At 39.0% G+C, this 17,626-nt stretch overlaps 1 protein-coding gene across 1 annotated transcript in view; it reads right to left on the reverse strand.

Annotated features, from left to right (window-relative positions):
• CNTN1 (contactin 1) overlaps nt 1-17,626 on the reverse strand; it is a 200,243-nt gene that overhangs the window by 146,087 nt on the left and 36,530 nt on the right. Inside the window, 5 exon segments of the mRNA XM_077807776.1 lie at nt 2,386-2,567; nt 2,678-2,774; nt 4,599-4,808; nt 9,210-9,305; nt 14,372-14,544. Of these exon segments, the coding sequence (XP_077663902.1) occupies nt 2,386-2,567; nt 2,678-2,774; nt 4,599-4,808; nt 9,210-9,305; nt 14,372-14,544 (758 nt within the window).

Raw genomic sequence — 17,626 nt, forward strand, 5'->3', positions numbered from 1 at the left:
ATTTGAAATTTCAGTTTAAAAATATAGCTTTCATTTAACAGAAAAACTCATGACAATGTAATCTTTATATCAGAGGTATCCCACTAAAATATGTGCTGGCATGTTTTTGATGGACTTTTTTTCTAAAACTAATTTTCATTCTGAGACTGTGAATGAGAGCACAAAATTATATTAAAATATAGGGAAAATGAAGAATACGCACCTCTTCCCATAGATGCAGAAGTCTCAGAAACATAAGGGCAGATACAAATTTACTATAAGGGACTTGAATTTTCGTATACCAATTGCAATAACTGTAATCATAAGAAATGCTGCACATTTCAAGAAATACTATAGTGAAGGTTCTCTTACATGGGTAATTCAGAGGCCATCAAGCATAGGGAATATTGTAAATCAGTAATGCACCAACTAATTTAAGTAAGAAACAATGGTGGTTATGGAATATTTGGAATTATCCCATGAGCGCCACAATAACTGTAAACAATTTTTATAGAGGTAACAATGGGAAGTGGACATAACAAATCATGATTGCTGAAGTGAATGTAAGATAATACTCATTACCTCTATGGTGTTCATATTAGATTGCAGTTATTCCACATATTAACTTATTAGTAGCACCATAAAATAGATATAAGTAAACAATTTGGAATTGCAGATAACAAGGAATGCACTTAAAACGTGCATTACTTATTCTTCCCCAGAAAATATTCCAAGGAAACCGAGAAGGCATTTAAGAAACAAACAAAAATCAAATGCACCTACATTTATTCTTGCACTGTATAAGTGCCAAAATAATAGAAAAGTCATATTCATTATCATCATGTATAATAAATAGTGGTGACCCCCTGACAGCGAGAGACAGGTTATCTCAGGCCCATTCCACTGATAGCAGTAGGATGCACTATGTTCTTGAGTGCTAAACACAGAATGATAGACATGTCACAGTTTGGAACAAGAGAAAGCCAATGGTGCAAAATAACAGAAACAAAAATAAAAACAATTGTTGGATGAAAATAAACACCACTGAGATCTAAGATACTCAGTTTTTTACAAAAGGAAGTGATTTAATGGAAATCTGCCTCCAATGGAAAAAAAACCCCAAAGGTATTTAAAATCTAGAAAAAGTGAAGTAGAGAAAGCTCAAAAGAATTATTAACATTCTGTGATGGGGAAAGGCCAGATGGCTATAGAAAAGTAGTGGGAGATAGATATATTAGCTCCACGCTAAACAAATCCCTGGTACCAGGATCAGTGAAATGGCAGCTGCTCCAGGTCAGTTAAGACACCTGGGGCCAATTAAGAACTTTCCAGAAGGCAGGGAGAATGCTAGGTTGATTGGGACACCTGAAGCCAATCAAGGGCTGGCTGAAACTAGTTAAAAGCCTCCCAGTTAGTTGGTGGGTGTGCATGTCAGGAGCTGTGGGAGGAAGTTGTGCTGTTGGAGAGACTGAGTAGTACACACCATATCAGGCACAAGGAAGGAGGCCCTGAGGCAAGGGTGAAGTGGAGCTTGAGGAAGCGAGGGCTGCTGTGAGGGAAGTAGCCCAGGGAATTCTACATGTCATGTTTCTAAAAGGTCAGCTACCATAGCTGATACTATTAGGGTCCCTGGGCTGGAGCCCGGAGGAGAGGGTGGGCCTGGGCTCCCCCCCACCTTTGCCCCCAATTAATCACTGAGACTGGGAGACAACAGAGACTGTTGAAGGAAGGATAACTTCTCCTCACCTCCCTCGCTGGCTTATGATGAAAATGGCTCAGTAGACTCTGATCCTTGTCTCTTGAGAGAGAAGGGTTACGTGGAGAGTCACAGTGAGCCTCTGAGGCTAGCGAAATCCGCCAGGAAACGCGGGACCCACGGAGGCAAGGACAAAGCTTTGTCACAGTTCATATACATTAGTAGAATATTTCACTGAAGTTAGGATTAAACAGACATTTAAGACACCTTAGAAATCTTTAGAAAGAGTGTGTATATAAAAGAGAAATTGCAGGCAGGACGAAGAGAGAAAGGGTGAAAAGAGCCAGACAGAATGAGGAAACAAGAAAGTGTGATAAACCTAGTGACCTCTTTTTCCCTTAGCAGTTCTTTTTTTCGACTGTTCTACAATTAAGCAAATTAGCTTTCACTATGCATATTTATGCCATTTTTAAACCCTTTCACATTGCAATCAAGATGTAAGTAGAGCTACTATAATGAATTAAATTGAGCAGTTCAATTAATAGATCATTTTTATGGTTGTCTCACAATGCATGAATTTTGGATTTTGTTTTATTAACTCAAACAACAGTGTGTCAAAACGATGCAATTAGATAACATGGATATCAAGTGTGAAAACACAGGTGCTCCCCAACATAAGAATTTATGAAGAATTAAAATGCTGTATCTACCTTGAACGTAAACTCTTGCCTGATGTTTATCTTTTCCTTTATAGTTTTCAGCTTCACATTCATAAGTTCCTTCATCTTCAAACTGAATATTTAAGATCTTGAGAACTGCACCAGACATGCTTATCTCAGCAGTTGCTGGCATGGGTTCAAGATACTTATTCCATCTAATCTCAGGAACGGGGCTTTGAAAAGACATAATAATATGTATTTGCGTTAAATATCCTGAACTTTTGCTCCCAATGAGATATGAAAGCCAATGTATTATTCTAAAACTACATTAAAATATACTTACTTTCCAAGTGCAAAACATTCCAGTGTCACATTTTGCCCCAGGAGTGCGTATGTATCCTTGAATTTAACCTTGATATCAGCTGGATATACTTTAGATCCTAACATTAAAAGAGATTCACAGACATAGCCAGTCAGTGACAGAAATTAATACAGCAATTTTAACTTCTACAGCTCAAGAAAATGTCTTAAAATTCCAGAGAGAATTTTTCTTTACGATATGTGACACCATGTCCATTATCAGTGAAGTCTGACTTAACACAGAAAAACTTTAACAATAAGGCAGAACTATTTTCAAAAAATTATCTTTCATTGGATGATTAATAGCTAATATTCAAGAGCACAATTCTGTAGTGTAAACCTATTTAAACTTATTTTGAAGCGTAACAGTAGATTGTAAAGATGACGGAGAGAGCACATTCCTATCTTTTGTCAACTTATCTCCATGGCTTCCTTAGAACAAGTATGGATAGAATCATTTTCATTTTTGTGAACTTTAAGGTCACCCCCTTCTCTTCTGCAGGCACAGAGGTACTTGGAAGTAGCAGAACTATTGTGCTTTGTTACACAGGGCAATAGGGAGTGATGGAATGCCAGGAGTCTACGTGGGCATATGAAACCCTATCTACCAGTGAGCTGAGCTCTGTGGAGCATCTCTTATGCTATCAAATGAAGGACTCAGCGTGGATAGAAACTGCTAGGGACAGGATCAGTTGAGCTGAAACTACCTACTTTCACTGGCTATTACCCCTTACAGAGCAGAGAAAAATCTAACAGCCACAAGGGTTACTGAAGTTCTGAAGATACAGATCAACTGTGGGGCTGCTCCATGGTCTGAGGAAAGGGGTGGATTCCTTCTCTCTTCCAGACCAGCCTGGCTGGCATAAGGTTGATAGTTTGTCTATTAGTGAATAAATGGCACTTACTGATTATTAATCTAATTGTTATCCAAGAGTTCTAATGCCAATTAACATGTTTTTGCATGGATAGGAACCACTCACACAAGGAGAAATACCATGAGTATTTATCCTAAGTTCTCTCTAAATGTGGAAATTCTGTGGTGAACATCCTGTTAAAATAGTAAAGTAAATAAATATGAAATAGGAATCTAGTGTGTTCTGTAAAATTAAAAATATGAAAAATATGTGGCTTCTGATCAAGTGAGCCCAATTTTGTTAAAACTAAATCTTGCATCAAGCAAATAGTGTATGAAAGACAAGTGCTGGACATTCCAAAGTGCATGCAGGGCAGTATTTACAGTATCAAAAATGCATAACTTTGCTGACAAAATGGCAGTGAAAAATCTAGTAACATGAAGCCAAAGAGAAGGCTAGGGGATTGGCACAACTATACAAAGCCTTTGATCTCTAGATAACCAAGTACAGATCTTCCTTCCCTCCTGCAGGAAGAGCAGGTCAGTGGCTTTTACAATACCATTCCAGAGTCGTCATAGCAGAAGGTAACAGGGCCTGGGAGAGTGGACCAGAAGAGGCTGGGTTTCCCACTGCTTAGGGGATTTCCCAGAAAACATAATACTGCCAGGAGCTGCCTCAGCTTTTCCATGGAGTCACGACCCCCCCCCCCCAACAGGGATCCTTAGGCCTGCTAAAGCCAGGAGATATGACAGGTTTTGGGACAGGTCCAATGGCCTACTCCGTGATGGTGAGGGGGGAGAAAAACTCATACCTTGAGGACAGAGAAGGGATTCTGGGGGGATCTTCATGGAGGTTTCCTCTCCAAGATGACCCCAGTAGAAGGGAATGATCTGGGCCTTTGTATGTGGAACATTTAAATAATATGTCTGAAGTAAACCTACCAAAATGCTAGTTCACTGACTGCCTTAAGACTTATCTCAGAGCTAAAAATACTGCAGTAAACGGGAAAAAAATCAAAATGCAAACAGAATACTTCTCATAAATACTTACGGTCTACAGCCTGGGGAATAAGTGGAATGAATTTGCTGAATACACTCTTTGTGATTGAAGGACTGGACACAAAACATGAATAATTGCCTTTATCTGATGCTTCTACATTTGCAATGTAGAGATTGCCATTTGTCTGTGACACAAATCGCCGTTTGTCCAAAGTAATGAATACTGGGAACTCATTTAGAAGCCAGCGATAACTGAGATCATCTAGAGGAAAATATTTTCTAGTTAATATTTAGCAAACCCAAGAGTAATAGTATCAGCTGTTTGTACCAAATCAAGCCACAGTATGTTCTGTAGTATCATCTATAGTAATGTAAAAGACAGTGATTTTTTGCAGAGTATGCAATGTTTAAGGATTAATAAGGGGGATCTGTAAAGCTAATCAGAAAACCTAGAAAACCCACTAGTTTATGAACGGATTTACTTCCTTTTAATCAGCAGTTCCTTAGTTTTAGTTAGGAGGATGGAGTCACATAAGAAATAAGAACACATATCTCAGAGGAGCAAATTAGAGGCGTGCAAACAGGGAGGGAAAAATGTGTTTGCTAGCTCCTCACAAGGTCAGCTTCAATTCTTAAAAACAAAATATTAAAATCAAAATGTTGCACTGTCTGCTAAGAGGACCAAATTAAGATGAATGTCTGTGAGATACCATCTATTTGCTTCTGAAGTTCAAAATACTCCATTTAATGTTCTGAGAAATATCAGGTGATATAAAACAAATCTAAAGATGGCTTACATGAGAAATCACACAGATAAAAAACAGAGATACTGGGTTAGGCCATGATTTTTAAAGGTATTTAGACATCACTCCACTCAATGTTGCAACGCCTAACTGATTTAGGAACCTAAAACTTGTTTTCAAAAGTATCATAGGTATTCAGGACTACATCCACAAAGGGGAATAGATCCACTCAGAGTTTGCATTGCCTAACTTTTAAGCATGCTGTTTAATGCAATCCCTGAAATTAGGTGCCCAGTCCTGCAATACAACACTGTTAGGAGTATTATAGGAGTATTAGTGCCAATGTAGGATCCAGGCCTGTTGTTTCACCTAAGACAATATTTTGAGTTCTGCTTGCCTGTTTGGTTTTGGATATATATACACATTTTTACTAATATGTGTGAACAAAGGGATTCTTACTAAGAACAAAGACAGACACTGTAAATGTTGCTTTTTCCTAAACAAGATAGGTTTGTTAGTATAATGGAAATAGATAAGAGTTTAAGTGTTACTGGGCATGGTGGGAATGTAATATATGAGCGCATACTTGAAGACTGCTTCAACTCCTTATCTGAAGGCAAGGACAAGCAACCAGTTGGGGGGGGGGGGGGAGGGGCAACACTAAAAGACCAGAGAAATGCCTGCCCCTGACCAGAGTCCAGCTTCACTTCTTACCCTTCTCATGGGATACAAAAGGGGTGGGAATGAAGACCCTAGCCCGCCAACCTCCCAAAATGGAAGATGACCATAAGCTATAAGGGATGGGACTGTGGGGTGCATTTCAGGTATAATTATGCTTGCTGAGGAGTGGGGAGTGGAAACACTGGAAAACAGGGCTCTGTGGCATCAGAGTTATGCTATACATATGCCTTCTGGAAATTAACCCCAATAAACATCACATTGCTTGCACTTCGAACTTCTGGTCGGCTTTCCGACTGCATGACAAGAACCAGGGGAGAGGGTGAAGGGAAAGCCCTCGAACAAACACATGGGGAGAGACAGGAACCTAAGAATAGCATTCACAAAAGCCAGCAAGTTGAGCAGGGAGCCACTTAAGATAGCCAGTAAGAAATGCTGAGGAGAGAGGTGGGACTTAAGATTCTCCCTGCTTGGGATTCACGGTCATATACCCTTTTCTAGGCTTAAATATTAATTAGTACAGATCTTCCCCTTCCCAAGAGAGTGCCTAACCATCAGGCTAGAAAGTCACTCTCCCTCTCTCTTTGGCCCAATATATACACAAATACAAAGGGGAAAAAGCTTCAACAGAAAAGATTGGAAGAGACCCACCTGAGAATAACCAATCAATCACTCAGTAGTTAGGGCATTCATGGGGATATGGGAGAGCAGGTTCAAGTTTCTGCTCCACATGAAGCAGAGTGGGGAGCTGAACCCATGTCTACTTGTTAAAAGGGGGGTGGCACCACCACTACCACCTCCTCCTCTTCTGGCAGATGTGTTTTGTTCAGGCCTTGATCCAGTAGGTGAACTTTCAGCATGCCGGCCAGATTGGACCCTGTAGGTAAAGGAACTCCTAGTTTGTGAATTATGTTGGGGCTTAGGTGTGAACTAGGTGCTGAGTGTCAGGACTGATGTGGCTTTGCATATGCCCACCACAGGAAACTTAGGCACCTAGGGAGTTTAGGCACAAACTAATTTATGTGGCAGCTAAGTAGGGGTTCTGAGGATCTAAATATTGGATTTAGGTGCCTAAAGTGTCTGTGAGGTGGTGCCTAAATCTTTTTGAGGATATGGTCTTTAGGCACCTAAATCTCACTAAAAGTCAATGGGACATAGGCTCCTAAGTGAGTTAGGCACTGCAACACCTAAATACCTTTACAAATCTGGGACTTAGCCCATTAGAGGAGTGATCAGAGAGCTTCCTCTGAGGCACCATCTCATCAGCTGACTCACTAGGAACTAGCATCAAAATCTGTGAATTAGGCACCTAATATTAGGTACTCAGGTCCATAATTAGCTCATAGAACATGGCTATTTCTACCTCCTTGCATATACTCAATGCAGGATAACTTTTGGTAATTTAACGTGATCTCCAGCAATCATTTATTGTATAAATAAAGTGTAACTATTTGAAAGAACACAATTGTTTTGATATTTCTTCAACAGATTTAATTAATGCTTTGGATATTAGGAAAATAAGAAACTTTGCATGTTCTCTATGTCCTTCTTGATGATGAATTCTCTATCAGCTAGAGAATATCTATTCTGGGGGGAGTTAGCGGTAATAGCAAGTTTCCTAAAAGGAAGCATAATTTAGCCTTCAAATACCAAATCATTGTCTAACTACTATCTGAGAGCATTTGTTTGCAGAGTTAATTTAAATTTGCTTGCTTTCAAACCTTCAGCTGCAACTTTTCACGTGACAAGCTGAGCTCAGAATTGGTAATTACTGTACCAAATTAAAGAGACTAAACACAATTCAACGTTAAATTCATGTCAAACTTGAATTAAACATTGTTAAATAGTAAAATAGACAGATAGAAGAATTAAGACCAAGAAGAAAATATCCATATATTTCTTCTGTTTGCATTCTGTCAATATATAATCTTCTTAGAACAATAAATGATACCATGTAGTAAAGTTAAAATGTAATGGGCCAAATCCTGATCTTACTGAGGTCACTGATAAAACTCCTATTGACTTCAACAGTACCAGGATGAAATGAAAATTATCATGTGAAAATTTTGGTTGCTGATTTTCCTGATACAAGGTGCTATGATGTCCACTGGATAAGACGAATTGTCTTATCTTAGGTAGAAATCTGGCCCATCATTGCAGTATCTGAGTGCCTCACTCCTGTGGGGTAAGGAAATGCTATTACAGACGAGGAACTGAAGCACAGAGAGGTTAAGTGATTTGCCCAAGGTCACACAGGAAACCTGTGGTGGAACAAGGAACTGAACCCAGTCCCAGGTTACTGCCATAGGTAATGGACCATCCTTCCTCCCAAATTTTCAGAATCATAGAAATGTAGGACTGGAAGGGACCTCGATAGGTCATCTAGTCCAATCCCCTGTACTGAGGCAGGACTAAGTATTATCTAGACCTCCCCTGACACCTAACTTGTTCTTAAAAAACTCCAGTGACAGAGATTCCACAACCTCCCTACGTAAAATTACTTGATTTCTTTTTAGTAATGTTATTTCCAATTTCAAAAACTGTTTGTGAATTCTAAAATTAATTTGTACCTTATTGCTGTCACCATATAATTGAAGCCTTAGTTATACATTAGTACAACATAATTTTCATTCAGCTTCTATTAGTCTTGCTTTATTGTTTATTCCATATCACTATAAACACTTTTAATAGTTTATGGACAAATTGACAAGAAAAACCAGCAATGTTTTGTGTGCATCGGGCTTTTCTCTTCTAGTTTGTACATTTGGGAAAATTTCTCCTTTGTCCTGTTCATCTACAAACATGTTGCCTGAAACTGACCTAGTGGATTTGAGCTTGGGAAAAAAGTTACTGCTGTTTATTTACATCTCATATGAGTCAAGAAAAAGCCCCTTTCTCCATACATCCATGAAGCAAACAAGGCCATAGGTTTCGGGGGGAGGAGAGGAATATAATCAGAGACTTTATTTAATTTTAACTAATTGAAGTATTAACAGTGTCCAGAAATCTTTGTTCATTAACTTAAAGGGCTCAGTCCACTCTCCGAAGGATCAAAAAAACCTATCAGAAGGAATAATTTTTTGCCTTTCTTAATGCATGCTTAATTTAAACTACACTGTATATACCAACAATATCTTTATCCCGTTTATTAGATTTAAATGGAAAATATCTTAATCATACATATACATCCTATCCCTTCCATACTATAGAGATTGAAAATCGTGTAGTTTCAGTTGAATTACCTGGGTAGTGGTAAGGAGGCTCGCAAAGAAGCACTGCTCCAACACCCTCCCGTACTTTCACCTCATAGCGTTCCTCTGGTGGAAATGTATCAAGGTCTAGATATAAAAAAAAAAAGAGAAAATATAAAGCTTTTTCAGTGTTTAAGGATTGTTTTCTACATTCGGATTTACACATACAGCTCCTTTAGATATGAATGTAGAAATACATCAACGTTTGAGACAAAGTGCAGGGCCATACAGCCTGTTTTGTTTGCTTTAATCCTAGCATCACCAACTGCAATGGCTCTGCCTGTCTAACCCCTGCAGTTTGCAACTGCCCATAAAGAAGAAAGAAATGTTGACTTTGGCTCTGATTCTCAGGTCCAGGTGAGCTGCATTTAGAGCCAGAACCCAATGATGGGTAGGGCAAAAGTGACTTCAGAGAATTTTTCATTCTCCCAAACGAGGGGCTGTCCAGGAGGCCAATTCAATGCCTGTTGTAACTTGGAGCATCCCCATGGCTTCCCCCAAGATGAACCAGGCTGAACCTGCCTCATGGGCTATTCCAACAGCCAAGGACTGCTGGATGGCAGAGTGGTCCAGCTACGTATCCTATGCCAGGGGCTTTGAGATGGGGGCACAAAGCCAGCTGGGGGATCCTCAGCTGGCTGGCTGAAACAGCTCTATGGTCACTTTGTGCCAGTGGAGCAGTGCAAAGGGTCTTCTGTAGAAGGGCCAAGTATCAGACCCTTTTGAGTTACACATTGCAATAATGGTGGCCACAATTATAAGACAGTGATGGTTTGATTGCATGTCAGTTATGGATAGCAGATTTTATTTATTTATTTTAAGAGTGGTACCTACAAGCTGGACAATAGCTCCCTTCTTGTGTCACTTTCATTGTCGTATCTCTTATCAAATTAGACTGGGGTAGGGACTGTCTCTTTTACTAAGTGTTTGCATAGCACAAAGTACAGTGGGAGTGGGGGAATCCAGAATGTGTCTTCTAAGTGCTAACACAGTCTAAATAAATAATAATAAATATTAAAAGCTGTACACAATATCCTTCCCATCAAAAGCCAAAGGAATCATCCAACCTAAATTCAGATTATTTCAACTTTTTCCTCAGGCTGCTATTTCCAGGATCTAACTACAACTTAAGTTCATGAGTAGCAAGGCAGAAACAATAATGACTAATCAGGATAGAGATGCATACACATTTACACAAAAGGACATCAGTATGGTTTATGAGCTACTGTAACTGAGAAGACAGTAGAATAAATACTGTACACATAGCAGAGGGACATCAAAATAATAGGGTAAGAGGAGAAGCAGATCTTTTCAGTGACTGCTTGTAGGACAAACATCATAAAGGAAATCTCTAAAGACCTATGCTATTAATATATAAACAGGGTATCTCTTCAAATGTCTGAACACCACACTCTCTTGATTCACCTTCTAGCTCACAACTAATTCAACCAATTATTCTTATTTATGGTTGGTTCAGTATGGATTCAGATATTGGTCTGAACTAGATTTGCAATTAAATCTGAGCTAGTTAAGAACATAAGAACAGCCATACTGGGTTAGACAAAAGGTCCATCTAGCCCAGTATCTTGTCTTCCAACATTGGCCAATGGCAGGTGCCCCAGAGGGAATGAATAGAACAGGTAATCATCAAGTGATCCATCCCCTGTTGCCCATTCCCAGCTTTCTTTCTGGCAAACAGAGGCTAGGGACACCATCCCTGCCCATCTGGCTAACAGCCATTGATGGACCTATCCTCCATGAACTTATCTAGTTCTTTTCTGAACCCCGTTATAGTCTTGGCCTTCATAACATCCTCTGGCAAGGAGTTCCACAGGTTGACCATGCGTTGTGTGAAAAAAATACTTCGTTTTTTTGTTTAAAGCCTGCTGCCTATTCAAGCATATTTCTTTGACCAGGAATTGAATCCAAGCTGCGGCAGCAAGAGCACCCAATCCTAACCTCTAGACCACCAGGGAGGACATACGTTCTTAAATTGGCTTGGCTTGGAATGCATGTATGTATGTATTCATCTAAAGCATGAAACAGATGTCTTTCATTTGTCAAAGAGGACTACTCTTATCAAGCAGCTGGCCATGATATTTCCTTCTGACTTCACAACATGGGATGATGCCGCCAAACTTTTTTTCCTGGCTGTAAAATTTCACAATTTCTTGTGAGGTTGCCACTGTTTTTCATTCCCTCTTTCATCTTGGCATACTGCAGTTGTAAATCTATTATAGTGATTGTAAAAACTACTAGTGCTATCCATGAGTGGAAAATATAAAACAAAGTGATTACTACTTTGAATGTGGCCAAAGTATGGTTTGAGAAAAGAAAAAAAAAATCTAATTGTCATTTTTTAATACTTACTTTAATAATTTCCAGTTAAAATAAGCAAATGCCTAACTTTATATCTGCACTTTTTATTTATGCTGTGTTTTCGATAAATTTGTGAATTTTAGGAATAATCACCACAAATTAAAAAGGCATAAAAAAGAACAGGCAATTTAAATGTAAAAAATAAAATTAGGTTTTTACTGAAATGGAACAGTCTGTGCCAGGGTGTACAGAGATGTCTGTTCAATTACTGATCTATAACTGCACAGTTTCTTCCCACTTATGAAATGCCCCGAATGCTGATTGGCTTTGAGTGTCTGATTTGCATAATAACTATCGTTATTACTCAATAATTATGAAGAATGTGAATCCTTGGACTCTAATTGGAAGATATCCATTATTAACCAGAACGCAAGAATTTGTATAATCACTTTATAGTTATAACTGTACAGTGATTACGGAAATGTCTTTGCTTGCTCTATTTGGCTACGACAGTTCCTCTGCTATGATTTGGCTCCTGTTATTATAATTTTCAATCTGTTTTCCACCAAAAAAGGAGGTGGTTCAGCTTCTGACTCCCATCAGCATAAGCCAAAAAAGCGCTACCACTTGACATGAAAGAAGAAAATTCCCCAGAGCAAAGGAAGTTGGTGTGGGTGTGTGTGCGGACACGCAAATATGTGCATGCATGTGTGTGGTAACAGCTGCTAGCGAAAACCTTTTTAAAAACTACTTTAAAACCTTTGATTCATTTCTTTCCCGGAGACCCAATTCAGCCCCACTGAGATCAATGACATTTTTGCTAATGTTTGCAGGACTGGACTTTTCAGTTTACCCCCACCTTCCTAAGAAGCCAGCTTGGCTTTTGTCCCAATGACAATTTTATTTGAGTTTAAGATGGTTGTCTTCACTATGAACATCTCTTCCCTTTTCTCCAAAGTACAGATATTGAACATTTTTTGAATTTCACCAATTTTTTTTTTTTTTGCAGTTTTATAGAACGGGCAAGTCAATGAAAAAAATTAAAAAGTTTTTCACAATTATTTTTATCATTTTTGAATGAGCTCTATGCCAAATATGGTTTTGAAACAGAAGTATATCACAGTTATTGTGGTGGTGGGGCGGGAGAAGAGCTTTGCTGACCTATAGGGAGACAGGGGAACGGGAAATAATAAAACAAAGGAAACAAGAGACAACAAAGTTTTAATGCTTTTTTAAAAAACAGACTTTCAGCAGTTTCCTACCATATTTTGGTTTCTGTTGTTTTCTTGATTCATCCCTATCGTTAGCATTTGAGTATTTGCTTACAAAGTTCAGCATAACAATGCTCTCTTAAGCTGGCATAAACTAGGGATGTAAACATTGTTTAAAAAGTTAACTGTTTAAATGATTAAAATCATATAATTTAACTGGTTAACTGATTAAAGGGAGAGGGGCTGGGGCTCCTCTGGCCAGCCCGGGGCTGGGGCTCCTCTGGCCAGCCCGGGGCTGGGGCTTACACCTCTTTAAAGTGAGACAATTGCTTCACTCCAAGTCTACAGCCATAGGCATCTGCAGTGTGAACCACTGGAATGCACGCCACTCCTTTGACATTAGTGGGAACGCCTGCCTACTGGCTAAATTCACCTTCATTACAGAGAAACTCTAATCCAGCCTTGCGTTTCTGCTAGAAAACGTACTGTGGAATATTTCTATTTAAAATACAGACCACACTTGCATCCAGACTTATGTGAAAATCCATGAGTCTGGCTTCATTTTTAAATCTTTGGTCCCATAATATTAAATTTATTTTCACAAAACATTACAACCTGGGGTTTACATGAAACCTCTTAAACCACTGATATTATTCACTAAAAGTGAAATACTGACCAGTGCAGAGAGCGATCATAGGGCCTGTGGAGCACTTGTCTTGCCTAAGCCCTTAATATGGGGATTAAGTGGTCCATAGGGCCTTATGCAGGATCTCTGCACGAGGACAGATTTCACCCAGTGTTTTTAATGTACAAAATATTTCCAGGATAATATCATTTTAAGGGGGAGATAAAAAACAAACAAACAAAAAACCTTCTTTCTCCAGATGATAAAGTCTAGCTATTTATGTTACCTAGGTACATCCATTTTAGGGTGACCAGATGTCCCGATTTGATAAGGATAGTCCCAATATTTGGGGATTTGTCTTATATAGGCGCCTATTCCTCCTACCCACATCTCAATTTTTCACACGTGCTATCTGGTCACCCTAATCTTTCTCAACAAAATACCTGTTGCTGACAATGTGTGTGTGGAAAACACTAGCTCATAATTGTCTGAAGTTGACAGAAATGCCCTCAGCACGGCCTTAAATGTGGCATAAGGATTGCAGCATTCTTTTCACTATAAAATGACACATCATCCATCTTCAAGAACTTCCAATCTGTTTTGACAAGGATGACAGCTGACCTTCATCATGTGAACCTATCTGTCTCTCTCTTCTGACAACTTCCCCATGGGTTCTATTGTGTCTTAAAATTAGGACACTATATGCCTCAAGGATTGTGGGAATTCCCCCTCTCTGGTTAAACAAGCTGTGTGACCCTCTTTGCAGATATAAACTTAAGGCCTCTGAGATGGTTGTAATGCCAACAGCAGAATGAAGAGTATAAGCTGCTTTAAAAACTTACTACTTGCTGGTCTGTCAATGAAGGCACTTCATACCATTTTCACAGAGTGATACAATGCAATGACTGTAAAATGCTGCAACAATAATACAGTGAAACATTGACCATTTAAACCTAATCAGTATGTACTTATCTGTTTTAAAGTTAACAATTGCTTACATCCAAAACTTAGAGTCGCTTCAGCGCTTCGGACAGTTCCAAAGATATTCGATGCTATACAAACATATTTCCCAGCATCCTTTGATTTCTCTGGATTATTGATAAGAAGTCTGCCTCCCACGATACCGTAGCGATCCTTTGTTAAATCAATATCCCAGTTATTTAGTTTCCACCTATTAAAAAAAGAAAAGATGATGTGATGGTTGCAAAAAATTAGTTGCAAGAAAACTCTTCCTATGTGGGTTCACAACTTGCTACTAATTGTAAATAACTATGATATTATATTCATGTATTATGATAAATGGTTTTATTTTAATTTTCCTCAGACAAGGCTCTCACATTTGACCTGCCTGAATGGCATATAAACATGATGTATGGCAGAGTAGTTGTAGCCATGTCTGTCCCCGTATATTAGAGAGACAAGGTGGCTGAGGTAATATCTTTTAACAGAAGTTGGTCCAATAAAAAATTACCTCGCCCAAATTATCTCTCTAGAAACATGATGGCCAGTTCAATTTGCAAGGTGAGAAGAACCACCATCTGTGAGGTAAGACTGAAAGAGTTATACGGGGGTGAGGGTGGGGGTCAAGTAGCTCAAGAAAACACCCACTGTGCACCCTTGGAATATGCAACAACAGAGTTACTACCTAATCTCTACCAGATCCTCCCCCATTCACTTGAGGATGTGTAGGCCAAGGAAGTTACTTCAGGCATAAAGTATTAGTAATGCCAGTGAAAAGAGAGTCAGACTTGTTCTAACACTGCCATTTTCTTAAATAACAATATTGCTGGGGACTTCTACCCTGACTGCTAGAAGAATGACTAGGGCACTCTGCATGGGAGACTGGGTGGGTAAATGGATGGGACAGCTCCTGCATTTGATTGTGCAGATGTGGCACTGCTGTTTTATTTCATAAAATACAACCACAACAAGACATGAACTCAGTGGGCCAAATTCATCCCCGGTGTAACTCTACTCACTTCAGTGGAGTTTAGGGTGACCAGACAGCAAGTGTGAAAAATCGGGATGGGGGTGGGGGATAATTCGAGCCTATATAAGAAAAAGACCCAAAAATCAGGACATTCGCCATAAAATCAGGACAACTGGTCACCCTAATGGAGTTACACCAGAAACGAATATGACCCAATACTTTTGAACTGCCTACACAATTTCATGGGAATGTATAGGTATTATTGTGTCCATCAGAGGGAGCCCAAAAGCTTGCTTGAAGGCAACGGAAATGTATTACAAATAACTAGGAAATATATCATTTCATATAAACCTACGAAGTTCAAACTATGCACACAATTTCATATCACGATCTACAGGCAAACAATACTTTTTGAAAACAATACTTTTTGATTACTCTCTGCTTGCTTCTTCAACAAAAAGAACTATTGAAAGGTTGTTTTAAATCCAGTTACCATTTGGGAAGTTAAAGTTAATTATGTATTGAAATTTGAAACGGAGAGAAAAATCATGTGAAGTGGGTTTAATAAAAATACATCCGGAACAAAATCAAAACTCAGTAACTTTCAAACAAGAGGCTTTTCCATAGCAGCAGAAGTAATAAATAATAATAATAATTGTAATAAAATCTTCAATTATATTCATGGGAATTAAAAGATGTTATTTCAGTCCTGTGAGGGAAACCACATGTAGACATTATTAATACATTATAAAATATATGCAGAAATATACAAGGGTAGCTATCACATACATAGTTTAAACTACGACAAAACAGACCAGAACATTCTTCACAAACTGGAATCTGTGGCGAATCAGAAGAAAAAGTCATAGTAAACATGTTCTTCTGAACTTGTTAGTTTGAGGTCACTAGACGGTCATGTTTCCTTGATCCAGCTTGAATTTTTCTTTTGTGTGAACACAATATTATTTATATTCCTTTGTAAAACATTTGTATTTTCTTTTGGAGCATACAAAAGCCAGTAGGAGAACACTTCAATCTGCCTGGAGATTCTATAACAGATTTAAAAGTAGCTATACTTGAACAAAAAAAACTTCAGAAACAGTCTTCAAAGAGAAACAGCAGAACTAAAATTCATTTTTAAACTTAACACCATTAATTTGGGCCTGAATAGGGACTGGGAGTGGCTGGCTCATTACAAAAGCAGCTTTGCCTCTCCTGGAATTGACACCTCCTCCTCTATTATTGGGAGTGGACTACCTCCACTCTGATCCAATTGGCCCTGTCAACACTGGTTCTCCACTTGTGAGGTAACTCCCTTCTCTTCATGTGTCAGTACAATAATGCCTGCATCTGTAATTTTCACTCCATGCATCCGATGAAGTAGGTTCTAGCCCACGAAAGCTTATGCCCAAATAAATCTGTTAGTCTTTAAGGTGACACCGGAGTCCTTGTTGTTTTTGTGGATACAGACTAACATGGCTACCCCCTGATATTTGTAAAACAAGGTTACTTTAAAATTAAGTGTCACAAAAATAGACCTTAACAGACTCATTCAAAATGTGCACAAACCACACCTGCGTAACCATGGGATCTTATTACTGTAAACATTCTCTCCTCATGCAGTTCTTCGAGCTGATCCCAATACTACAAATACTTATGAGTAACTTTATTCACAAGAAAAAGTCCTATTTAGTTCAGTTGGACTTCTCATATGCTAAAAGTTTCTAAGGAGTGCAGGTCTTTTCAAGAACCATTGTTACACTCATTGTGTCACAGCTAAAACAAATTGTAAGCTCTTCAGGACATGGAACACTTTTGTATTTGTTCTGTAAAGTGCTCAACACACTTTTGGGTGCCATATTAACAAAAATGTGGGGCTGTGTGACCTCCATGCCTATATAAGAAGCTGGTGGCTCAGTTAGGGCCAATCCAGATGGAGGTAGGAAGTCTAGAGACCTAGAGAGAGCAGGGGAGGGACAGCCTAGAGAAGGGCTCTCTGCCAAGAAAGCTAGCAAAGCTCTGTACTCAGAAAAAGCCTGTATGGAGGCAGGATATGGTAGGACTCTGGATGCTGTGTATTTGAAAAACTGGAGGAGATAATATTTGAAGTGGACCCGAGAAAAACAGGTCAGTTGGAATCTTAGGGCGGACAACCTCTGGCTTAAACCCCTATTGTCAGAGGTCTGAAGTAGAGGGATGGCACTTGTCACCTTTGTGGTGCCACCTTTCAAGGTGATAAGGCAATTCCCTGAAACAAAGCTTAGAGGCCCAAGAAGGACATAAGGATATTTGAGCCCTATGGAAGAGTGAAGGATTGCCACAC

This window comes from Eretmochelys imbricata, chromosome 1 (genome assembly GCF_965152235.1).
Source record: "Eretmochelys imbricata isolate rEreImb1 chromosome 1, rEreImb1.hap1, whole genome shotgun sequence".
NCBI lineage: Eukaryota > Metazoa > Chordata > Testudines > Cheloniidae > Eretmochelys > Eretmochelys imbricata.